Below are 26,587 nucleotides of genomic sequence, written 5' to 3' on the forward strand. Positions count from 1 at the left end.
GCTGCGAAAGCATCTGGAATTTTCAATCTTTATAGTAGGAGACAGAGTCTGTTCTTACACACACACACAAAAGGTTTACATATTAATTTGCTTAAAAGATTGATAAATATCCCTTTGAAAACCATATTAGTAGTGAAGCATGAAAGGAAGAACGTGTAGCTGGTTTAGGAAAAAGAGCTTTGAAGTAGGTATTGTCTTAGCACCTGAAATACTAATCTTTGGGTTTCATGATCTGGGTGGCCAATGGCCTGGATCCATGGATCCCAGATCCCAATCCGGTTCCCTGCTAGATTGGAAGCTAGCCCTGAATCTCAACTCGGGTGACCAGAACTCTAATTATTTCCTCTCCTGGTTCCTACCATGGGACTGCATTTTCTTCTAGCAAACTTGTAGGTCCATATTTAATCTCAAGAACCCGGTCGGCTCTATTCTAGTGGAGGCACAAGCTGCACAGAAGCTGGGTCCTAACATCAGTACACAAAGTGAGAACTATGTAGAGTGAGAAATGTCCCACAATCCCTGTTTCTTTGGTTAAGCACCAGCTGAAGTCACTGGCTTGAATTTAGGAGTCATTGTCATACAGAAGATAACGTGTACCTTTCAACACCAGAATCACATTCAGCATAAAAAGATGCTCTCGCTATGAGAGTCAAAAGGGAAAATGAGGGAGTTAGAGCATTTCCGTGTCCCATTTCATGCTCACATGGCGATACGTGATCACTGAGGCAAGCATGGGCAGAATGACCATACTATTTAAAACTTAAATTCTTCTTCTTCTTCTCTTTATTTTGGTACCTTCACTAGGATTACTCATGAGCCAGGTAAAACCACTCCTCTTCCTGATCTTCATCCTTCCATTATCAGGACAAATAGGGATGGTGGGGACTGTGTACTCTGGATAAGATTGTCTCTCCCCCACTAGATTTCATATCACCACTTCAAGGAGTGAATAAGAGCCCCAGGGCTCTAGAAGCTTCTGACAAAGCCCCCACCTCCCATCCCTCCATCCCACATGCTCCCAAAGCCTCACCTCCACTATCTGCCTTGAAACTACCAGGGCTGATCTCTTCGTGTCTGTTCATCCCATATCTATCCTTCAGTTGCAGTGAGAGGCCCAGGACTCCCAAGTCACCCCTAACTCTCCAGACCCTAATCACCACGCTCTCTACACAAGAGGCAAATCTCCACCACCCTGCACACACCAGCCCCATATCCTGTTTGATTTTTCTCCATAGCACTTATCACTCCCTGACAGACTATATTTTTATGATTTCCTTCTCTGTCTCCCACCACTAGAAGATAAACTCCACTAGGGCAAGGCACTGTGGCTGTTGTATTCACTGCCGTATCCCCAGACCCCACCATAGTGCCTAGAACATAGTAGGCTTTTGATAAATATTTGTCAAACGATTGAATGAAATGGACTTTTTGTGGCTCTTCATGATCTTTTAAATAGCCCCTCACCTGTGCCAAGCACTGTTTGGAAGCCCCATGCCCTGCCAGCCTCTCTTGCATAACAAATCAGCCCAAGCCTGCGCCGACTATGCCATTTGCATCCATGTAGTGCAAGGAGAACTGCATGCCCCGGACTCACTGACAAACAGCAGCCTCGGGCTCAACAGTCTGCCTTGCATGAAATATAAAATGGTATGACTCATATAGCTATGATCATCCACTTGCTCCTCCAAAAACCAGCAAATGCCAAGTCCTGAACTTAATCCTGTATTTCAGGGCAGCTACTCAGAGATCTATTTCCAAGTTGTAGTTACATAGCAAAAAATATATATATATATTTTTTCATAATAACATGATCCATCACATTTGGCCAGCCAAGATGCATTGCTGGACCCCAAGTGTGGGATCCACAGGCAAGAGAGAGAAGTACTGGGACCCCATAGTGAGCCTCCTCTTCTTACAGCAAATGTTCTCGTGTTTGAGGCTCAGAACCATCATTGGTGACACAGTCCATCGAGATTTTCTACCATCATATAGAGCTGCCCAAACTTTGCCAGGTCAGTGGGCGATGCTGCCTGGCAGAACACATGCCCAAGTTAGTACTGGAGGATTCCTCCCCCAGCACGGATTCTAATTTTAAAAGCAGTTGAAGAAAGAGGCAGGGAAGGAAGGAACTGAAGGAGATGAGGAGATGGAAAGCATAGCAGTGTTCACTTACCGGTAAATGATGCCCTTGCTCTGCAAGAAGAACAGACCAATGGCGATTTCTGCAGCGTAAAATCTGAAATTAAAAAAAAAAAAGTGATGGAGAAATTCAAGGACACCATATGCTTGGCAACTCTCAGAATTCAATACAACATTGAATGAGGCACAGGGCATTAAAGTCCCACCATGGATGGTCAGCTACACAGCTCGTAGAATGCTGAGAGTATGGATGGATTAACAGCGTGCTTTAGAGAGCTAGCTATAGGCCTGCCTTAAGGACAAACTGGGGGTGGGCAGAGGTTCAGGAATTGCGTAGTGGGGAGGAGGAGGCCATGGGATATAATAGACAGCATGGTTTCAGACTATAGCTAGTTAAAATATCTTAACAAGAACAGCTAACATCTGTTGAAGTCTTACCATCCACCTGGCATCATTTTAAGCATTATCTGATTTAACCCTAATAATAATCCTGTCAGGTAGGTCCTACTATTACCTACCTGCTCCTCAAATGAGGAAACTGAGGCTTAGAGAGATGAAATAACTTAGGCAAGCTACACAGCTAATGACTGGCACAGCGAGGACCAGAAACAGCATCTGACTAAAGTGTAACCTCTTAATGAAGACCTCCCCAGAAGGAAAGAGGTTTTCAGAGAACTAGAAAGCCCAGTTATACCACAAGGGTTGGACAGGGTTTGGGGGAACTATGTCAAGTGTCCTGACAATATGTCTTGTGTGATAATGGAATTAAAGCATGTGGTCAATTAGATGTTAGAAATAAAAGAGGAGCCAGTCCTCTTAGAATCGCGCCAAGAGATACGAATGGCAAGATTTGGAAGCACAGGATCATGCAAATCCTACCGGAACATGGTGCTCACAGCCTCAGCAGGTGGCAGGAGAGGGGCAAGCTGGGCTGGGCAGGAGCCAGCAAGCCTCGGATGTGACAGGGTGGGGCCCTAGTCGAGCCCTGGGTGCTCTCTGGAGAGGCAATAAGATCTTAGCAAACTCCCCAGGGAGAGGTTGTTGTTGCTAATTCCTATGACTTGCCGGTTTCCTGTTCGATGACAGGGTTTTAAGCAGGAGAGTAATACGATGAGATTTGTGTTCTAAAAAGATTAAACTCTGGCTGCCTTGGGTACTAAAGGAGATGGAATGGACACAGTAGAAGACACATATTTCCCCAAACCCATAATCAGTCTTCCATCCCAGGAACCACAAACCATCACCACTATTCAACCTGACCATCTCCTGGAGTGAAGGCATCTAAGAGGGAGAGTGGTGTAAGACATAGAACATGGGCAAAAAAATGTGGGTCAAAATTCTGGATCAGCCTCGCACTAGCCCTGTGATCTTGAGCAAGTTTCTAAAACTCTCCGCATCTCGGTTTCCCTGTCTGTAAAGCAGAGGTGCTGATACCTACCTCCCAGAGTTATTCTCAGGATTAAACGAGACAGTGTTTGTTGAGCACTTAGAGCCTGGCCCATAATAAGCTCTCCATAAATATTAGCAAATGAACAAACAAAACCTACAGTGACATTCCCCAAGGAAGCTATATGGCCATTCCTAGGAGTCAGAGGCAAGAATTAGAGATAAAGAAATAGCTATGGTTTTAGAGCTTCAAGTTCTTAGCTGGTTCCAGGAAAAAAATAAAATAAAAGCATCCCCTGTCAAGCAGAGCACCTTCTCCCCTGGCCAAATATTTCTCACAGAGGAGCCTGAGATGTTTAAAAATCCTCTGCTGGCAAAAAAAACCCCAAAGGAATTAACAACCCACCCATTTACCCCAAGGACACAGCGCAAGTTCTCACTTACACAGCATGAGGTTCTTTAAACCGGCCAACTTGTTGGATGTGGTACATGAGGTCACCCCCGTTCACGTACTCCATCACAAAGTACAGGCGGTCCTGGAAGAGGAGAGCAAACTGCAAAATCAGCATCGTGTAGCTTCTCAGGCTCCAATGCAGAGCAGGGGATAGCTGGAATGATGACCAAAACCACCAGGACTCTCTGACAGACCCCCATTTGCGGGGCCCAGTGTTTCCCCAAGCTTAACATTTGTGCCACTGGAAGTATGCGAGGGAGCATAGGTGGTATATGAATAATGTTTTTCATTAATAACTACAGGTTTAGATTCATTTGGGCTAGAAAATATAATTAGCACAGTAATCTTGTGACTTAATTGATATTATTGTTTAGGATAAGGCTAATTTTTAAAAAAGTGGGAAATGTTAAGTAAGTAATACTACAGGTTATAGGTAGTGCCAGCCTCTATGATGGCCCTGTAATAATTTTTTTCATCTCTTGGTATTCGTGTTCTTACGTAGTACCTTCCCACATGAATAGGACTGACTTGTGTAGCAAATAGGATAGTGTAGAAGTAACAATACATGACTTCCGGGATGAGGTCTCAAAAGACCTTACAGCCGCCATGTCACGAGGACGCTCAAGCAGCACTGTGGAAAGGTGCGTTTGGCAAAGAACTGAGGCCTCCTGCCAACAGCCAGCACCAACTCCAGTCAGGCAAGTGAGCCACCTTAGAAACAGATCCTTCCTCCCAAGACAAGCCTTCAGACGACTGCAACCCCAGCTGGCAACATGGCTGCAACTTCATTTGAGGCCCGAAGCCAGAATTGCATAGGTGAACCACTCCCAAATTTCTGACCCACAGAAACTGTGAAATAATAAATGTTTACTGTTGTTTCAGACCACTGAGTTTTGAGGTACTCAGCAACAGATAACTAAACAGTGGCTACAAAAAAACAAAACAAAATATGAATTATCAAGGTTTGAAAAGTAGTAGCTGAGAAGCGCATGTCTGGAAGTAAAAGAATTGGGGTCAGAAAGGAAATCTGTGCCCCATTCAGGGCATTTTTTTCAACATGTCTTTTAAGGGATATTGTGAACTCCTTCGAGTAGGGGCTGGGTCCTCCTCGGCTGTGCAAGCTCTGTTTCTGGTACCACAACTGGCAAACAGTAAGTGCCCAGGGGGTGACAGAGCAAGGCACTGGAGCCAAAGAGAAACTCAGCTCTGCTTCCTACTAGCTGGGTATCTTTGGAGAAGTATTCAACATTTGGGTTTCCTCATCTGTAAAGAGGAGATACTAATAGAACCACAGTGGTGGTGATAGGATTAGATGAGACAGATGTGTGCTATGGTCCCTGGGCAGCACCTACATATGATCTGCCTGCTCCCCTTCCATCAAAGGGTGTTTATTAAATGAATGAATGACTTCACCTCTTCTCAGAAACTTTTGCTTGGGTTAAATCACTCCTTTATGCTACATTCCTCTGGTTTGCAATGGCAGAGTCTGCACTAACTAATTGTAGGGACTTAAGTCCCTCTCATGTTCTCAGCCTAAAGAAATCACATCCTTTAACCCACCCAATCTAAATTAGGTCTGCCTGCTACACTCTTTCATGAACCCCTGTGGGTTTTTTTTCCCTCTAATCATATCATAATTTGTAACTATATATTTAACTAGATGATTACTTATTTCATCTATTCACTCATTAATGAAGTCAAAAAATATTTATATGGCCCTATGAGATACCCTACTATATATAGGTGTTGGAAATAAAGCAGTGGACAAAACCAACACAAACCTCCTGTCTTTATCTTTCATTCTGGTAGGGGGACACAGACAAAGACAATGAATGCTACACATAATAAATAAATTAAATAGACCATTAAAACATAATAAGTGCTATGGAAAAAGCAGAGCAAAGTAAGGGAGATTGGGAGTGCCAGCTGGATGAGATGGGAGAAAGGAGTTCTAATTTCCATAAGGTGCTCAGGATAAATCATATCAAGAAGGAGGTGCTTCAGCAAAGACTTGGAGGAGCTGATGGAAGCAGCTATGCAGATATGTAGAGCAAGAGCTTATCAGGTGGAGGAAACCATTTGTGCAAAGGCCCCGAGGCCACAGCACATTTGCTGTGCTTTGGGAACCTTGAGGAACCAGTGTGACAGGAGAAGTGAGAAGAATGGAGACAGGAGATGAGCCCAGAGAGGTGACGAGGGACTCAGATCATATAAGGCCTCAAGGGCTAATAGAAAGGCTTTGATTTTTCTCTCCAAAAGAAACCATCTAATTCCAGATAAGACTGGAAGTTCCACAAAGCCAGAGACCATGTCAAATTTGTTTCCCATTCTGTACCAAGAGCCCAGCACCTTGCCTGGCCAAAGAGAGCCATTTGTGCACATTAATTAAATGAATGAATGAGTGATCGTAGAGGCAGCAGGAATTAGTGGGCCCCCCAAACACCATTCATGCAGTCAGAGGCTGGAACTGAAGCCTTGGCTCCAAACTTTCTAGCTGGTTGGGCTTGGGAAGACCACTTTATATCTCTGATCCTTGATATCTCCCTTTATAACATGAGAGCAATATAATCAACCATCTCTAACAGAGTGACTGAGGGGCGTGCACAGTGCTGCCAATTGTAAACGTGCTGAAAATGAGCTGTCCCATCGGCATTGCCTGGTTATTTCAGCCAGGCCAGTGTTTTTCAAACTCAAGTTGTAGCTCACTTTAATTGATCATTAAATCAATCTGGCAGTTCATGATCAATTTTAAAAAAAAAGAAAATGAAAGAAAGAGAAAAACCTAGAAACTATCAGAGTACCCTACACAGAGCACCACTAAGTATTAGTATTATTTTGTGGAACATGTGTTTTGGTTATATGTATATGTTGATATGATTGAGTTGCAGTTTAAAAGGTGGTTTGCTGGCAAAAGTTGCAAAGCTGTTGTGAGGGGCGATAAAACCAGGAGAATGGGTTCGGGAAAAGTGCCATGTAGGGCAAAGGTGCCAAATTTTAAGTCAATACAGGATTTGAAGTCTTGTGCCACCACTTACTAGCTATGCAACAGTGAGCAGTCACTTAACCTATAGCCTCCAGCTTTCTCTTAACTGTAAAGTGGACATTCTTCACCTGCCCCATAGAGTGTTAAACGCAAGGACTTATGTAAAGAGTCTAACGTGATGTTGGCCATGTAACAAATGTTTAATTCACCATTTAAAAAATCTTCTTAAAAAAATCTTTTGTACAGTGCACTGAACTTTAGCTTACATATAACAGTCATACATGCATTTGTCAGATATGTATTGAGTGTCTAACAATTATATTAATAATAACAACAATAATAAAATTAAGTTAGCATCTTTTGGGTACTTATTATGTGACTGAGCTAAATGCTTTATGTGTTTTGTCTCACTTATCCCTCCAAACAACCCAGCGTGGCAAGTATTACTGCTCTCCCCCTTCTACAGACGTGAAAGTTGAAGCTCAGAAAGGCTAAGTAACCTGCCCGTGGTCACTCGGTTGGCAACCTGTAGAGCCAGGATTTGGACCCTGGCAGTTTGGTTCCAGAATTTATCCTGGCAACCTCTCATTAAGCTGCCTCCAGTACGTACATCTTGCATGAAAGGTTCTGGGCTGGACATGACACTGTGTGTAGATGTGTCCTTCCCACAAAGAGCTTCCAGTCCAGAAGGGAGAGAAGGAACGTTGAGATCTAGCCACACATCAGTACACAAACTGCAGGTTGGGGTGAGGGACCTGCAGCCTTAAGGCCACTTGTGGTCTTCTAGTTCCTTAAGTGTGGCCTTTTGACTGAATCCGAATTTTACAGAACAAATCCTTTCTTTTTTTTTTTTTTTGAGACAGAGTCTCGCTTTTTTGCCCGGGCTAGAGTGAGTGCCGTGGCGTCAGCCAAGCTCACAGCAACCTCAAACTCCTGGGCTCAAGCAATCCTTCTGCCTCAGCCTCCCGAGTAGCTGGGACTACAGGCATGCGCCACCATGCCCGGCTAATTTTTTCTATATATTTTTAGTTGTCTGATTAATTTCTTTCTATTTTCAGTAGAGACGGGGTCTCACTCTTGCTGAGGCTGGTCTCGAACTCCTGAGCTCAAACAATCTGCCCGCCTCGGCCTCCCAGAATGCTAGGATTACAGGCGTGAGCCACCGCGCCCGGCCCAAATCCTTTCTTAAAAGGGGTACAGCAGAGAAAGCTGAAGCTTTTCTTGCCTCTTTTGGTGCTTAAAATAAAATAAAAAAAATCTTGAAATCAGAAGGCCACAGGTTCCCCACCCCGTTTGGCCAATTTGTTTTTGAAACGGTTTTTCTTTCTCAGACTAATACTACTCTCATCCCTAATGAGAGGTAGAGAGAGGTAGAATTATCACTTTCATTCTCAGGGTCCAAGGCACATGAGATTTGCAGAAAGGTCACATACAAGTTGGTGGCAGAACACAGACAGTACGCCAGCACTGCCGACACCCAGCCCCTGGTGCTTTGGGGGATTTTTGATAGAAAACAAGCCTAAAAATAGCATCTGTCTTTGCTGCACGTTGAAGAGAACCAAAACACTTGCTTTTAAAAATTATTTTTAAAACTAGCAGATGGCATCGGCCACAAAGAGAAAAGTAAGTGAGAGAGAGATTTCACTTGCTTGCTTTTTGCTGGGAAGAACTCAACTTGCCCCCCAAACTCATTAGTCGGAAGCCCCACATGGGGGGATAGCTTCCTCTATGGGTAATGTTTTGTGGTGTGTTTCTGCCGCTCACCATATGTGGGGAAACTGTGAGATCCATCATCTTTGAACTGTACTGAGTGTGGCTTTGACACACCAGCGCCTCAGCTACTCAATGTTACGGTTGACATCTCACTGTCCTTTCATTTCTGAACAAACACTTAATGATGCCCACTCTATGCCAGGCACTATTCTATTGCCAGAGATGCTGCTGGGAATGATCCATGGTGCCCGGTGTTACGGATTTCCCCAGATGAGTGGAGGAGACCAGATAAATTTCCAAACGGCGATGTTTCCCAAAATGAGGTAGGAGATAATTTTAGGTAGTCCACGGATGCATATGTTTTTACCTTTATAGTTTCATGTTTGTTTTAATGTGCATTGTGAAAAAATACAGCTAAGTACTTAAGCCCCTCATTTCATGGCTATTATTGCTGGAGAGGGAGAATAAAATGCATGTAGTCACATAACAGAAGTGGGCGAGGTAGAGAGGGACCAAATTACAACACCCTTCGTAAAGCCACTGATCCAAACTTCAGCTGTCTCCCAATTGGCTTCAAGGTCTTTATCAACTTTGCCTGTATCCTCTACTGAAATTTACTTATTTTAAAAATAATTTTACTGACTCGCTTTTAAAAAGCTTAATCACGCTTATTTAAAAAATTTTAAATGCATACCAAAGTCATAAATGGAAATTCATCATCTTTGCAAAAAAGAAAAGATCTGGAGTCTATCATCTCTATGCTATATCTAGTCTGGCTTTGGTACATCAATCCTTTAAATGACTTATTTTTAAAATAAATGCAATTCGTCCACATACCACCAGGTTCATCTCCCACTCCACAGTAAGAAACATCAAAATCTGAGAAACACTGTCAGAGGCAATCTAGAGCCAATCTTGAGCAGAGAAGTGAGTTCTAGAACGTTCACTGAGCATTTATTTTTGCAAGTCACGGCACTGGACGTTGAAAGAGGCAAAAATGATGAATAAGATACGGGCTTGCCCTCGGAGAATTCATAATCTTGATTAAAACAAATATACAACTAATTCCGACCATAATCGAAAATAGGATGTGATAAATGAAATTGCACGGGAGTCACAAAGAGTGAACTATGGAGGCTTCCGTTAACCAAATGGTCCTCACCCATTGCCCCCGATTTTTACATAATTATTCTCCTCCATAACTCCCTGAAATTTGGCTTTGCTCCTCCCTCTTCCTATAGAATTATTGCATGATCTTCCCTATCATCACGTCCAGTGGTTTTTGGTTAAGGCTTATTTGTTGGACTCTAACGCAAGTAAATCAAAAAGTATTTCTTGAGTGTGGACTTGCGTCCCAGGTTGTCTCTCTCCGACTTGCTCAATATTCCAAAGAGGACTTGTCACGCTCAGAGTTCCAACTCTTATCTCCCTGGGCTGATGAATCTTGACTTATATTTCTCTCCTGAGCTCCAGTCAGCTCCAGCTGGCTACAGGACGTTTCTATGTGGGTGTTCCACTGTCAACTCCAATTAAAAAGCTCAGAAAGGCAAACTCACCATCTTTTTCTTCAAACTAGCCAGTCTGCTCAACTTTAAAGTGTTTCTTCAAAATTGCCCTTGTTGTTGTGATTCTTCATTACCCCTGTCCTCTAAGCTTCCAGGGCCTTCAGGTAATTTTAAATTCCCCTTCTCCTTTATCTCTCATATTCGATTGGTAAATAATTCAAATTAAATACCTGCCACCACATCGTGCAAAATGTTTGGATAGAATTTCCCAAATTTGGAACATGAGTATGAGGACGGTCTGATTTAAAATGATGACTAGGGTGGCATGTGCAGAATTCACCCGGGTGTCCCCGGATGGGACAAAGGAATTCAAAAGAGACAGTGTCCTCTAAGACAGCTGCAACATGACACCTGTGTGACTGCTAGGGAGACACCTACCACTTTTAACAAGATACCATGGACAGAGAAAACCAACCATGGGGGCACCTCTATATACCATGCTCTAAGGTGAGTTGCAGTAAGAATTTGTCTATTTAATGATCTTTAATGACTTTCCAAGCTGTCTGTGAATTCATCCTGTCTGTAAGCTGTTCCCTTTATTGCTCAGGGGCCATCTGTTTCTCTTCAGAGAGGCTGTGGAGTGCTATGGCTGAAAGTCCTGGCTTTGGCGTCAGCTAGTCCTGGGTTCAAGTCCCAGTTATATTGGATATTTACTCCAAGACCTCGGGTCAGTTACTTAAACTTTCTCTGCCTTCCTAAAGTGGGTAATGACAGCTGCTTCTTCACAGAGATGCTGCCAAGATGTATCAGATGATGCACGACAATTCCATGCACACTCATGGAGCCTCACTCCAGTAAGTGTGCAGTCAAGGACATGCGTTCACACACACACAACTTTTCTTTCCTCTGTATTTTATAGTTTTACAATCACTGCAGGAACCAAGGAAGTGATACTTCTCAAACATTTTTTTTCCCTTCGGCTTTCTAAGCCTTGCCCTTCCGCAAAAAGACCAAAGTTCTCAAGGGCTAGAACAACCTCTCTTCTTCCTTGGAATTCCACAGACCTTTGATTATTGAATGAATATGCAAATACCACCGTCAAGAAAGCAGAGAGAATCAGGCTCTGTCCATTCCTACCTGCTCTAGCTGCCTGGGCTGCATCCCTGATTCCTTTCCTGCAATCGAGATCCTTGGATGGTATTAGTTGACTAAAGCCCTGACATCTGCCAAGCTCTCACCAGCTTCCTCTCCTGGGAGGCACTGAATGCCGTGTTTGTAGCACTAGGCTATAACTATATCCTGCTTCAACCCAGCTGGTCTCCCTGGACTCAAGATGAAGCCTTCCATCCGGCATGAGCACCAATTATTCCACCCCCTGTGGATGTAACACCTTCTTTTAAGGTTCCTACTGCGTTCGAAGTAGCCAATTACCAGCTGATTGAGCCAGGAATAAACACCTGACCCAAGATGAACCAATCAGATTCCCTCTCCTGTGAGTATAAATTGGGACTCAGGGAATTTGGTGGCTAGGGAAACTGCAAGAGGCTAGGAAAGCCGTGTTTCTTATGAGCAGGGAGAAACAGAGAAAACAAGGGGAAAGAAACAGAAAGATCTATTCTAGGCTGATTTAAGGTTACAGATTCTAGTTCTTCATGAGGCCCAGGTATACCTTTGCCTTTGGGTGGTTTCTTTCCAACAAAATCCTCTTTTTTCCCCCTTTTTGCATGAGCTAGTTTGGTGGGAGACAGGCGGTGTTCTGTTTCTTACAACCCAATCACTGCTGGCTGAGACAACTGCCAGAGCCTCCTGCAGCAGTGCCCTGAAGTTCAACCACATCCTTGGATACTGCTACCAACCCAGAGCTGATCCTGAGTTACCACAACCCCTTGGGCACTCTTGGGGCTCCATGGACATGCCATCAGGGGTCACCTCTACAAGTGGGAACCATCCTCATCCCCCTCCCTGTCCTCTCTGGCATTCTGTGTTCATGCTCCTCCCAGCATGCCTTGCAACTGAGTTATTGCTGGGCCATGGCAGCGAATTTGGGGAGGAAGTAACTTCTGTCCTTCAATGACTCATAAAATCTAATTCTATTTAAAAAAAAAAAGAAGTGCATATGTTCAATTGAAAAGAAAACAGTTAAAATAGATGTTTTGCTAAAGAAACTTAACTGCCTGTGCCCACTGGCAGTTGGGAAATTGCATGAATGTGCTGGGCTGACAATTATCCCCGAGAAAAACTGCAAAAGGACTGGAAGAAACATAATTCTTTTGTGCCTATGTGGCAAGGTGCGCCTCCAGCCCAGCTCTAATAATGCAGGCGACCTCCATTTAATGTTTATTATTCTGTATTCAGCAGCTCTTTTAATACTCACTTATTATGCCCACTTTAAAGATGATGAAACCAATATTCAGAACTGTTAAGTGACTTTGTAGAGGTCATGTAGCCAGTAATCACAGATCATATCCCTTTGTCCTTCCAGGAGAACTTGCGTAAGACCAGTTCGTCTAATGAGCAATTCTCTGAAAACTCAACCCCCTTCCAAGAGCTCTTGCATCTATCTATTTGGGTATTAACTTTGCCATCTTGCGGCACATAAAAAAATTTTTTTTAAGCTGCTTTATTAAAGACGTTTCTGAAATAATATAAATTCAAAAAGAAGACAATTACCCACAGACTCCCTCCCTGAATCAAATCAATATTTTCATCTGTCTGTGTCCCTTTCTGAGTGTTCTCCATGCGCACACTCAATTTTAACACATTTAGAATACTATCTTAAATAGGATTTAACATCCTACATTTTTTGTTCACATTGTGCCATGCATATTTTTGAAAGATTTTTTTTATCCCAATATAAGGATATTTCTGATGTAACTTTGCTTTTTCTAAACAAGTTTTTTTAAAAATCAAATTTGCGTCATTTTAAGGATGACAAAAATGGTTTCATATATTGCTGGGTGTCTCTTTCACTTTTATCTAATATTCCAACCACTTTAAGGATTTTTAAACATTCCGTTAAGGATCTTTTATCTTCAAAATTCGAAGTCTCTAGCAAGAAAAACATATCAAATTTGCAGCATGTTATAGTAGATTTGTCATTTTTTTTTTTAAAGGTAGCTGATTCAAAAAGAATTCTGGGTCACAAAATACAAAATGACAATCCACTCGGGCGACACCGGCCTCCTTTGCTGTTACTCAAACACGCTGAGGATGCTTGCGCCTCGGGCATTCACACTCACTCTTCCTGCTGTCTGGAACACTCTGCCCCCGGATAGCCACACGCCTCGCTCCCTTGCTTGTCCTGGTCTCTGCTCAAGTGTCATCCTTTTCAGAGAGGCCTTCCTTGATGATCCTATCAAAAATAGCATCGCTCTGCCCCCATCCATCCATCTCCGCCCCCTTTACTTCGCGTCACTATTATAGTTTATTTTTCTGTGTCTCCCATGAGAATGCAAATTCCAAGGGAACAGGGACTTTGTTTCACTGATGTACCCCTCGTGGTAATGCAGCTGGGTCTGACATTTGTTTCAACAAATACGTATTTGTTGCAATAACCAATAAGCATTAGTACCCTCTGCATCCTGGCAGTAATGTTCTGACTTTTGGGATACTGCCCATTCCAGCCTCCTTGGAAGCACCACTCAGGGGGCCGGGCCATGCCATGCTAGAAGATGAGCATGAGCCAGAGGGCCACCTTCACAGGCCTTCCTCAGAAAGGGGTGTCACCTTCCTGCTCACCTTAGCCACGCTGGCAATGTTTTGCCTCATATACATGCAGTGCTCTCTAAATTTAAATAGTCACTCCCATGGATAAAATCTTACCTAATCCTTGCAATATCCCTATAGAATAAGTGGAGTGACACTTCCATAGTAGGAAAACCACCCAAAGGGCCATTAGGAAACCTGGACTCAGGTCCTGGGACTGCACTTACCAACTGTGTAATAGGAGCCATTTCATCTTTCTGGGGGTCAGTGTCTTTTGGGTAGAAAGGTGGACAGTAATACTTACTTTTAGTGTTCTTGTGAAGGTTGGATGTGATCATGAGAGTAAAAATACTTTATAAACTAAAAATAGGAATGTGAAGTTAAAGCCCAGGCAGGACAGCAAAGGCTTCCAGTTTTGGGGTTCTGGAGTCTTGTAGAATAAATCTCAGCTCCACTACTTAGCACTGTGTGACATTGCATGAGTTACTTAACTTCTCTGAGTGTTACCATTCATATCTGTGAATTGACGCTAGTCCTAGTTCCTATCCAATAGAGGTGTCAGGAAGATAAAGTGAGGTAGTACAGCTAGGATGCTGAGGATGGTGCCCAGCACATACTGACTGCTCATTACTGTTAGCTGCTGCCTTGGGTTCTTGCTTGCATCATTATCATTGTTACGGCCATTTGGGTGGCGACCCAACATGCTGTACTAACAAGAGCTTGGGCTCTGAGTTCAATGGGCCAGTGACCTGGTGCTGTGTCTAGAGAAAACTACTGTGCAACCCTGATCCTTAATCCTTTCACCTGCAAGGTGGAACAGATAATCCCATCCATTGCAAGAGTCTTATGAGGATGGGACGAAACAATGTTTTTGAAGACCCCATGCATAGCAGATGCTCAGATGGAAAGTCAGTTCTGACCCCAGCCATGAGAAAGCTAAGGGACAGAGACACAATGTGACTTCACTGAGCAGGTGAGAGATAAGCAAGGCTAGGTTAGAACTCAGGCCCCTGGTGGAGCCTGGAGCCAGGCTGGCAGTGGGGGATTCTGCCCCAGGGGTGTCAGGTGGAGTGGCCGTCGGGTGATCCACACACAAAAGACCTCATGGTGCAGCGGTTAAGGGCAAACCTGCTTAGAGCCAGACACTTGGGTTCAAGTCCTGGCCCTGAAATGTACCAGCTGTGTGGGCTCAGTCCTCTCGTCTGTGAAGTCAGGATGACGACAGGACCCTTCTAAGTTGTCATGCGGCTTAAAATTGTTAGTTCTGTGCCTCACATAGAGTAGAAATTATTATAAGTCTTTGAAAATAAATTTAATTTATGCAAAATTAAAATATATGTGCTCAGCCAAAAAAAAGGTGAGAAAAAATAATTTAAATTGGGGCATTTCACTCAAGGAGCATATGCCAGAGTGCAGGTGAGGCGGAGAGGGTGTCTGCTCTTCCTTCAGCCGGCCCCACGTAGTATCCAAGGGTCTCTTCCTTGCAGTGAGTGCATCTTCCCAACCCCTTTCCCTCACCCTCCCAAACAATACAGCCCCTAGAGACAGGGTAACTCTTTCATCTGATCCTCAACCCATGAGAAAGCCTCCTATTCCATCCCTGGCTTTGCTGGGTTGGGAGATTCTGCACTGGTCTCTAGCATGGGGTCTTCACGTCCATGCAAGACATGAATCCAGTGAGCTCTCGAGTTCTAGCCTCTCATGGTTCCTAATCTCTCCTCCCTGGCAAGTGACGGCTCCTGCAGAGAACTCAGAGCTCTGCACAATTTCCATGTAACCACCCAGCCCCTACTCTTTAATTTCAGGAAGCATATTGAAATGCCGGGGAGCGATGTGGCTCAACAGTAAAAGAATAACTCAAATCCACTCTACTTTATTTATAAAACAGTTAACTACAAAGATACTATACGTTAATGAGTATCAGTCACACATGATTAATTTCTCTCAGTCTCACCATATCCAACTGAAATTGACAACTGCTGCTTCAGGTTAGCTCAGCCTCTTTCTTGGAGAAAAATCTCCTTCTCAGACTATTTACCAGACTGAGACTGTCTGTCGCCTGGTGGTGTCAATGAGTCAATTTGGGGACCAACAATGGAAAAGGGAGAAGGCAAGAGAGTTGGGGAGCCTAGAGGTTTCGATCCTAGCCCTGTCTCTGCCACCCCTTGGATACCTTTAGACCTTAACTCCCCAAGGGAAGACTAGACATTTTGTCTAAGAGGGGTACTCCTTTCCTGGCCTTGCCAAGTCCCACCAATGTGATGTAAATTATCATTCACTTAGTATTTTCCCTTCCATTGATTCTCTTCTTCTACTCAAAAAATTTATTTTAAAAGCAAACTTTAGTCACCCTTGGAGCACAATAGTGAATGAATTTATTATCTTGAAAGCTGTCACGTACGGGGAAAGAATCAAGCATTTATCCTGCTTTTCCTACGGGAGCCATAGCATAAGGGAACCAAGCAATAGATGAGGGAAAGCCCCTATTTATACAAGCATTCCAACTAGTATGGAAAAGAAATGCTAGAATTAGGAGCTCACCATCGTACAATCCCTAATGAATTAATGCATCTAGGCAGCAATCATAAGTTGCTGCCAACATCACTGAGAGAGGCAACTGGACAGTCTGTGCCTTCAGATGAAAGAACACACCACCATCTACGGCCTTGCCAAAGGGACCGAAGCAGAGTCACACCAAGCCTCTAGACCCAGCTGCTAATTTGCAGGAAATAAAGGGGACAGAGGAAACATGTTGAGGTGCTCCAAGGCTATACAGTTGGCAAAACCCAGACTATGAAAATGCTATAGGTCAAACACCCTAGGATATCTTCAGAAGATAAAAGAACAGATAAAAGAAAAGGATAAAAGAGAGAGGGAACTCACTAGATTAAAGAATTTATACATGCATCAAATTAGATGCAAAGTACGATAGCATCCCTTCTCACATATGGGCTGGGCTCTAAAATCAGCATGGAGGTTGAGAACTGGATAGAGTCAAAATTAATCTTGAAAAATCCATTAAAGCATCTTTAAGTCACTAGGTCATTGGCCACGAGAAACCCCAAAGGCAAGAATTAACTTTGTACCTCCTTGCATTTGGGCTCTGGCCTCTCCTTCCTTGGGTATGGGGGCCTAGGTCTAATTTGAACAGGGAAAAGGTAAAGAGGTTACTTACAGGGGTGTCTCTTGCTCTTGCGGATAGAACTGAAATCAGAGTCAGCAGCAGACAGAGGACAAATGTTCCCTTCTCGTCTTGGCAGTCATGGCTCTGAGCTCACTAGCCCTTGCCTAGGACACTGTGCCCCCGCCCTGGGAGTCCTCTGAGGGCTGTGTTCTCAGGCAACCCACCCTCCAAGGAGACCCATGCAAAGGCCTCAGGCAACCTGCAGAAATGTACTCGCACATTTTCCCAAAGGGCTGGAGGGCTGAGTAAAACCATCTAGAGGCGCAATGTGTGGACCTTTCCACTGAGTTCCTGTCCCCGTGTCACCCTTTGCTGACAGAGAAAGGCCCTGCTCTGTTGGTTATAAAACCAATTGCCTGAGTTCCTTTATCTGAGTTGAGACAGCATTTGCCTCAGGGGAGAACACTTCTCAGTGGCAACCTCAGAACTCCCAGCCAATTTCCCTGGGCCCCATATCTTTCTGTTTCTAGAACAGGGAGAGCCCAGGTATCTCCTTGGGGTGTGTGCTGCTGAGATAGCTTTGGAGGCGGAAGACCCGGGGCCCCCAGACAAGTGGGTTACCATGGTCTGGAAGCAGGAGTGGAGCTGGGTGAGGAAGGGCGGCTTCCCGGGCAGAGCCAGCACCCGCTTCTCCACCATGGTGCACTCCACGTCGTCATCTTGGATCACGACGTCCTTCTTCAGGATCTTCACGGCGTAGAGCTCGTCTGTGCCTTTTCGCTCCGAGAGCATGACCTGAGAAAGAGAGGGCAGCTGGTGTTCATTCAGATCCACTCCCAGCTTTGCACAGCTGTTCTCTGTTGACTCTGAAACAACAGATGACATTTTCCACTGACCTCACACTTTGAATGGCTGAACCCAATCAAGGAGGACAGTTCCAGGAGAGGTGGCCGTGTACTGATTCCTCTAGGATATGTATCAATGCCCAGCCAATATGGCTAGAAGGCAAGCCCCATGAGGGCAAGTAGCTTTTGTTCACTGGCCTAACCCAAGAGCCCGCAATAGTGTCTGGCACATAGTACACGCTCAATAAATATTTGTTGAATGAGGGAGTGAGTGAATGCTGGATAAAACCGGATTTGGGGGCACTTATTCCTTTATTCATTCAATTATTTAACATTCATTAAAAGCCTGCTAAACACCGGGGATACGGCAATAAACAAGCAGGCATGTTCTCTGACCTTGAACTCCAGAGAGGAAAAAAGACTTTGGAAATTAATTTCAGGGATGATTAATGTAATATTTTAATAGCCTCCCCTGCTGTTTTGGGGCTTTCTTTCATGAGCTGTGGTCACAATCGGGGCCAGTTAACCGGCGTGGCTCATGGACACCTCATTGTTTTCATTGGTTGTGACTACGCCAGAGGGGACAATGACCAGCAGGTACTATTTTCTCAAGAAGCTTCTTAGGAAGTGCAGGGCAGAACCACATTATAAAGAGACCTAACTGGTCTGGGAAAGCTTCCTGGAGGAGGAAACAATCAGATTGAAGTGTTTACTGCATGTACTGTCAGATGGTTTGCAGGCAACATTATTAATCACCACTATATTTCTGAGCATTTATGAATGGACCAAACAAGTATTGGTTTTCAATTATTATTTCTCATTTTTTTTTCATAATGGTAACTAGGAAATAGGTTCCCTTATGAATCTCATTTTACAGGACACCAAGGCTCAGGGGGGAAGTAACCTGTCATGTTACAAATTCAGTTAGGGCCGGGGTCATGATTTGAACTCAGTTCTACTTGACTACAACCCCTGCCTTGAAATGCTCCAGTTGAGCTCCAGAAGAACCCTGGAGGAGTTTAGGAGGTGGAGGGAATAAAATGCTCCAGCCTGGCTCAGCTGGAGGGCCAGGGGACGTAGCAGAGACCTGAGGCCGGAGGGCGTGACACACAGGACAAGTTCAGCAGCGGGAGGACAGCTCGGCACACTCTGCTCAGCTCTCATCCTAACAGTGAAAGGTCTGCCTGGGCTTATGCACAGAAGCTTCCAGATCACACATCCATGCGCTGAAACTTCTGGGCTGAGCTCACCGGCTCACAGAGTTCTTGTTCCTACGATCTTCTCTCTCATCGCCCCAGGCGAAGCAGACTCAGGGATTTAGGGCACCTTAGGAAAAGGGTCCCCAACACCCACTTCCACCGCAAGAGGACTTTCCTCAACGTCTTCCTCTCCCGGCACCAAAGGAAAAAATAAGAACTGCCAATCTGAGTGGGTCCCACCTGCCGGGAATTTCCTCAATCCTCAAAACAGACCCACCGACTTACCTGGGAAGGTAGGGCTCAAAGTGTCGGGATGGGTGTCCCCAGTTTATTTCCCATCTCCCTCTGTGCTCTCCCTGGTACCCTGGGGCTGTATTTCCCTTCCGCAGCCCTCATTGAGGCAGAAACAATGACTCAAGGAAGCCGCTGTCCTAAGATATAAAGAGGCAGATGGAGATGGGGGTTTTTTGCTCTCGGATTCTAGAGAGACCTGGGCTGGGTGACAGCAGGGAGGACACAGGGGGGACCTGGCCGGGAGAGAATGAGCAGAGGGACAGAGGTGGGAGGAAGAAGAGCCTTCAGCTAAGGAGGACCCCAGAGGCCAGCAGGAGGGGCTCAGTGCTGAGCTGTCTTCAAGGGTGGACCCATCGCGTCTGGTCAAGGCACCATCCAACAATCCTGAATACCTGCAACTCCTCCCCTCCCCGACCAAGAGCAGAGGGGAGGAGCCCCAGACACCTGGAACGCGGACGCAGTTATGATAGGACATCTTAGCCCTCTGCATGGAAGAGAGGCAGGGCAGAATGGCTGGAAACTTCCCCCTGTGCCAGGGACAAGGGTGGATATCCTAGTCTGTTTCAATTAGCTGCATTTTACAGGTGAACAAACTGAGGCTCAGAGAGATTAACCTGCACAAGTTACCAATTGTTCTAAAAATGCAGATCTGATCATGCCACTTCGATGCTTCGATGCTAAAAGTCCTTCGGTGGCTCCCAAAAGCCAAACAATTCTGTGACCACGTCCTGTTCTTTCTTTCCCTTTGAACACTCTGTTCCTACTGCCTGCAACGTCCTTCCACACTCTTTCAATGCCTGGAAAATCTGAGATTCCGCTCAGATGTTACCTCCTTCTCTAACCTAGATGATCCATTTAGACCCGAATCAGCCACTCCCTCCTCTGGGCACCGAGTCTGCTTGGTATCTATGTCAGTTATGTATGCAGGCTTTTCCAAACTTCAATCATTCATGTGCCTTTTTCACATTTTTTCCCTGCCACCTAAACTGTTATTTGCTTAGCATTTTAAAAATGTAGTCATATTTTTACTTAACGAAATTTGAAAAGGAAACTTTATATCACTGCTATTAATGGCAAGCCAGTATCACCAGTAAAAATGGAAGAGAAGCATAAAAATAAATAAAAGCAAAGCAGCGCTAGTAAATTCTAGCTAACTACTGACGGCTTCTGAAGGTTGTAAGCCAGGCCCTGCATTTCCTCCTTGTTAAAGGAAAAAACTGGTATTAGAAAATGTTAGAGAGCATATTGCCATCAACTGAGATTTTCTTTTTCAAGTAATTAGAAAGACTAAAAGAAAACATAAAGAGAGGACAACCTTATCATGTGATTTAATTTTGTATAATATCATGACAATATACTACCTAAAAAAATCTCAAGTGCTAACTGAAATCATCTTGCAAATCATCAATGCCATGTGCTCCACACCTTAGGAAAACTGTTGCATTTGTACAAGTTTATTAAATCAGTGAATAGGGATGTGTGAAGATTCTCTTGCCCTGTCCTAAGTAACACGCCCTATACTGACTGGAGGAAAACAGAACTGACATGCATAAAACACTACTAATAATTTAGAAGAAATAGAACTAAATTGAATTCTAGGAGCCAGCTAACTTTTTTTGTAAAGGGCCAAACAGTAAATATTACAGGCTTCGTGGGACTGTATCAACTACTAAACAGTGCTACTGTATTGAAAAAGCAGCCATGAACAATACGCAAGTGCATGAGTGTGGCTGGGTTCCAATAAAACCGTTTATTTACAAAACTAAGCGGTGGTTCACAGGACAGGTGCCTATGGGGGTGGGGGGAAGCAGTGGGCTAGGCTCCAGTAGTTTCCTGACCCCTGTTTGAGAACATGTGTGTTCAAGAATGATCAGGAAAAGTAAGAGTGACCACACAATCAAAAGTGACTGTAGTTTAATTTGGAAATGAACTCTAGCATGCCTTTCCTTTCTTCCAACTCTTTGTTATTAGAAGGACCTTCTGATTGGGCAGTGGACACACCTGGCCACGGCTGATTGGATCAGAGGTAGATACCTGACCTAAGCTGAGCCAATCAGAGTCTCTTTCCAAAGAATTTGGAATTAGGATACTCCAAGGAGTCAGTCAGGGCCTCTGAATAGAGAACACCCACAGATCTTCCTAGAGTGGTTCTTTTGTACTACATGCAGGCAGAGAAGAATGAAACAGATGTGTGGGGAAAAAAGAAGGTCAGAGAACTAGCAGAGGCCTTGCTTTTTCATTCCTGCTTCCAATCTCTCAGGAGACTTGTTAGAAACCACCGTATCCCTCTAATAAAGTTATGTTTATTTATATTAGTTTGCACGGATTGAAGTATCTTAGAGATCCTGTAAGACAAGACTATTGCTTGGGTAGCTCAGATTCTTAATAAAAATGACAATTTCAGGAAGACAAATAGTATCAGGTCAGTATGTGTCCTAAAAGAAGGCAAATTCCATTTTTTTTATAGAGGACCGTGCCTCTTGCCTATATCAGAATCACTTGGGGGTCCTTGTTTATAATACAGACTCCAAGCACCGGTCTCCTTCAAGAGCTCTGGGCTGTGGCCTGGGACTCTGCATTTTACTAAGCACACTCCTCCTACCTTGATTCTAATCACCAGGTATTATCAAAATTGATTCATTTAATAAGGTGGTTAGGCGATGCCCATAGGTAAAACATAGAATCCTTTAATTCTGATTTTCCTAACACCTTCCCAGCAGTCATCAGCAAGGTAAGAATGGAACTTTCCTTTTCTCGCTGAACATTCTAATCAAGCTTTTCTTTTCGATAGGAATCTCTCCGCCCTCTATTGGAGTTACACTTCGAGAGCTTTCCCCATAGCGTGAAGGAACTGACACTCGGTGGTGGTTTCAAAACATGTCTACAAATATTTGACACCCCTCCAATCAAGAGGCAGACTCTATGCCCTCTCCTGTGAACCCGGGCAGGCCTTTGTGTTTGCCTTAACGAACAGAATGTGGTTGGAGTGCCCCTGAGTGACTTCTGAGGCTGCAGCTTAATGTCAGTTTCTCTTAGAACATGCGCCTTTGGATCTCGGAGGCTGCCGTGCTAGACCACAGAATGAGACCACATGGAAAGGCCATAGGACCACATGAAGAGTGTGGTGCCCAGCCAGAGGAGGAGAAACCAAGCCACAATCAACCAGCTGGCATTCCCAATCTCCTGACCCACCGAAACCATGAGAGATAATACATGATTATGTTGTTTTAAGCTTCCAAGTTTAGGGATGATATGTTATGCAGCAATAGATAACTAGGACAGATTTGCCTAAGTTCCTACGTGTTCTAATGCAACCCCGCTTTGTCAGGTGTGGCCCCTGTGACCTCGGGTTATGCAACTCCTTTGAATCAGTAAAAAAAAAGAAAAACAAAGGTTTCAGTTGAGAGGGGCAACAGAGACGGAATTCATTGTGTCTTCCAAATGCGTCAACCTTCCTAGTCTTACCCAGAACCTGGAAGACTTGATCATTCATTCATTCATTCATTCAGTAAGCATTAATTAAGCACCTGGGATGTGCCAGGCACTGAGATAGGCACTGGGGATGCAGAATGTCAAGGTTCCTGCCCTCATGAAGCTTATGCTCCAGCACAAATAATTACCTAATGTCAATGGTGATTAAACTCCTGAAACAGAAGCACACGGTAGTCTTTAAATGGAGGACTTAACCTCGTCTGGTGGGTCAGCAAAAGATGCCTTGGGGGAGGTGACAGTTTAGCTGAGACCCTACGTATCAACAGGACTTGCAAGGTGGAGACAGAGGAGGCCTATTCCAGTCAAAGGGAAGAGAACGAGGGATTAAACCATCCAGATCCATAAACCTTGGCCTGCAGTAAGCCAAGAGCTCCAGAACTCAAATTCGGGACCTGAGTCCCAGCTCTCTGAGACTAGCAAACAATTTCCTCTGGCAGAGTCAGAGAGATCCAACCAACAGAGCAGCAAAAGCACCAAGTGCGGTGGCTGGAACAAAGAATATGTGATGTTCAAAGGGCGTGGCCAAATGCTTGCTCCAGGGAGAAAAAAGGCAATGTTGGGAGAGAGGACTAGGATGTGGGGGAAAGTGATTAGTTTGGGGTTGATAATGGTAACCAACCATGCCTACTTACTACTTCCAATATGCATTATCTCATTTAATTCCCACAGCAAACGAGTAGAGTAGGAACTGCTACTATACTCATTTTACAGATGTGGGAGGTAGGGCTTAGCAAAGACAGATGACTTGTCCACATTCACTTTACTAGGAAGTGATGCTGTCTAGTCACCTGTCTCCTAAATCCATGCTCTTAACCACACCTCATTGCCAAGCCCTAAGTACCAAGAGTTCAGTGGTGAGCAAATTATTACTGGAGTGTTTCAAATTCAGCTCTAGATCCTGGTCCTGGTCCTCCTCTTTCCATCCTTCCCACCTGCTGAGGCTTGGGACCTTGCAGGCTAATTCATGGCCACAGATAGAAAAATCATTTCCTTTTTCTATTTCTTATACAACCTCTAGCGAACCATTCGTTTGCTTGGCAAGATGAGCCTGGTCTGCCTTAGTGCTGCGGTCACGATTCCAGTTCATCCATCGGGTCCACAAGCTGCACTGGGAATTTTGTTCTAGGCAAGATGCTAGGCACTGGGGACACATCCAAACGACAGGAAAGACATGACCCTGCTTTCATTAGGTGGTTTGGGAAGATCTTCCTTCTTCCACTTGTGCTATGACATTTTGGGGTGGGAGAGGAAAAAAGCAGAAAAATAGCCATCGCGTCAGCAGTGATGATGGCCATGCTCTAAACTGCGGAAATAATCTTTTATTAATCGTCTCGAGCAGTTTCTGAAGCTTCCAGAAACTTTAATACCAACATAGAGGGCGTGGGCTGTTTGCTCAGCTGTCCCTCTCTCTCCAGGATGAGGATTCCAAACAGATTGAAAGGATGTGTTGAAGTGACGTTCTTATCAAATTCCAAGCCACATCTGTTACCCAAGAATCTTCTGGGAGAAATGTGATAAATAGCAGAACTCCAGTGACAGCAAATAAAATAGAGGAAAGTAGCCCAGGGAATCCTGGCTGGCAAGTTTGTTGTGATGAACTTTACTGGCAAATCCCAATGGCAAAATATGCCTGGGATCTTCGTTCCTTCTGTGAGACAGTGTCTCATGATGATTAGGGTGGGGACTTTAGAGTCAGAAGATCTGGTATGTGTCTAAGTTCTGCCAGATACTCCCATGTGACCTTGGGAAATTTGCTTAATTTTTCTGAGCCTCAGTTTCCTCACCCATAAAATGGGGATGCTAGCATTACTTAGCTTTTGGTGGTGCTGAGGGCATGTTATGGGATAAAGTGTGCTAAGTGCACACTTTAACTGTGCAAGGCAAATGGTGAGGACTTAATGCCTGGTGGTCGTACTAGTTTCCTAGGGTGACGATGACAAAGAACCAAAACCTGGAATTCATTTTTTCACAGTTCTGGAGGCCAGAAGTCCCACATCAAGATGTTGGCAGGGCTGGCTCCTTCCGAATGCTCTGAGGACAAATCTGTTCCACGCCTGTCTCCTTGTTTCTGGTGGTTGCCAGCAACCCTTGGCATTTACCAGCTTGTAGACACATCACTCCAATCTCTGTTTCTGTCTTCAATGGTGTTCTTTCCTGTGTCTGTGTCAAAATGTCCTCTTCTTATAGGGACACCAGCCATTGAATTAGGGCCCACGCTAATCCAGTGTGATCTCGTCTGGATTACACCTGCAATGACCCTACGTCCAAACAAGGCCACATTCATTAGGAGTTGAACATAGATTTCTCAGGGGGACACAATTCTGCCCACCATAACAACCGGGGGGCTGCTGGTGATCCTTGTACAAAGCACCAGTGTCCAGTATTCAACTGGCTGAGGAGCTCTGCCCTGAGGGGCCTGTGACAACGGCCACACTAATGTGAGAGGGCGGGAATGGGGAGGGACTGAAACTCTGCTCCCCACTGCCCTGACTTCAGCAGACACCTGCCGAAAGTCCAAAGCCAAATTGAGTCGCCCTCAGGTCCCCTCTCTTACATCTCTCATCCCATGCGTCCACAAGGTTTGCCAGCTCTACACTGGGAATATACGCCAAATCCAACCTCCTTGCTGGTCTAAGCCGCCATGGTCCTCAGCCTGGTCTCCTGCAATTGTCTCTAAATCAGTTCTCTGCTTCCGCTCTTCTTGCGCCCACCGCATTCTATTCTCTGCATTCCCGAAGGGTGCTTTAAAATCCCAAGTCAGTTCATGTCTCTCCGCCTTCCCAAGCCCTTCCTCTGTCTGCACCCAGGACACAATCGCGTCTCTCAGGATCCCCTACCCCGTCTTCCCTGCCTGCAGGACTCCTCTCTCAGATACACTCAATAATCTGCTCCCTCACCTTGCTCAGGTCACAGTCCAATGTGACCACCTCCCCGAGGCCCTCCCTGCCACCTTCTCCAAATTGCAGCCCCCTTTGTCACTCCCTGTCCCCCTCCTCTACTTTGTTTCTCTTCACAGCACTCACCATGCCTGGCGTTACATTAATATCTATTTGTTTATTTCTCTCCCTCACGAGAACGTAAGCTCCGTAAGGGCAGGTATTTTGTCTGAGTTGCCCACGGTTGTATCCTCAACATCTAGCACACGGTAGACATTCAACACATACTTGTTGCAGAAATGCATGACAAGATCTGAGTGGAGGAAGTAGCTAAAAACCCCTAGATCTAGGTCACTACAGACCTTCAGTTCCTTAGGTGTCAGCATTATTTAATTTATATATGGCTCTATCCGACCCATATTTCCCAAAGAATTGGAGGTGGCATTCAAGATTACATGACACAAACAAGTGAATCTTGTGTTGGGTGAATTATACCTCAACACAGGTGGTTAAAATGATTATATACCAGATAGTAAATATATGTGTACGTGTATATGTATGTATACATACATTATCCATGTATATACTCTCTCCCTCCCTCTCTCTCTCTGTCTCTTCTCCTTTCTCCCTCTCTGCTTCCTGGAGGCCAAATCAACCAGAGATATATGAAACATAATAAAATTCACGTTTCCTATAAGGAAAGTCATTTTTTGAGAAGAAAAATAAGCTTCCCCTAGAACTTAGGTCTAAGAGAAATGCCTTGCATGGATCTCTGAACATGCGATGCTCTAGCGGTTGGTGTTCTTAATAACATCCCTACAGCAGGATCAGAAAAGGAGAAGTGGGGGGAGAGACCCAAACATCTAGCATTG

At 44.6% G+C, this 26,587-nt stretch overlaps 1 protein-coding gene across 2 annotated transcripts in view; it reads right to left on the minus strand.

Moving 5' to 3' along the window:
* PRKCB (protein kinase C, beta) overlaps positions 1 to 26,587 on the minus strand; it is a 298,743-nt gene that overhangs the window by 37,947 nt on the left and 234,209 nt on the right. For both annotated transcript variants that reach the window (XM_012645016.1, XM_012645015.1), the window contains exons 10-12: positions 17,631 to 17,804; positions 3,970 to 4,061; positions 2,174 to 2,236 (exon numbers count right to left, since the gene is read on the minus strand). In XM_012645016.1, the coding sequence (XP_012500470.1) occupies positions 2,174 to 2,236; positions 3,970 to 4,061; positions 17,631 to 17,804 (329 nt within the window). The remainder of the gene's footprint in view (positions 1 to 2,173; positions 2,237 to 3,969; positions 4,062 to 17,630; positions 17,805 to 26,587) is intronic.

Source organism: Propithecus coquereli, unplaced genomic scaffold (assembly GCF_000956105.1).
Source record: "Propithecus coquereli isolate 6110/MARCELLA unplaced genomic scaffold, Pcoq_1.0 Scaffold223, whole genome shotgun sequence".
NCBI classification, from domain to species: Eukaryota; Metazoa; Chordata; class Mammalia; order Primates; family Indriidae; genus Propithecus; species Propithecus coquereli.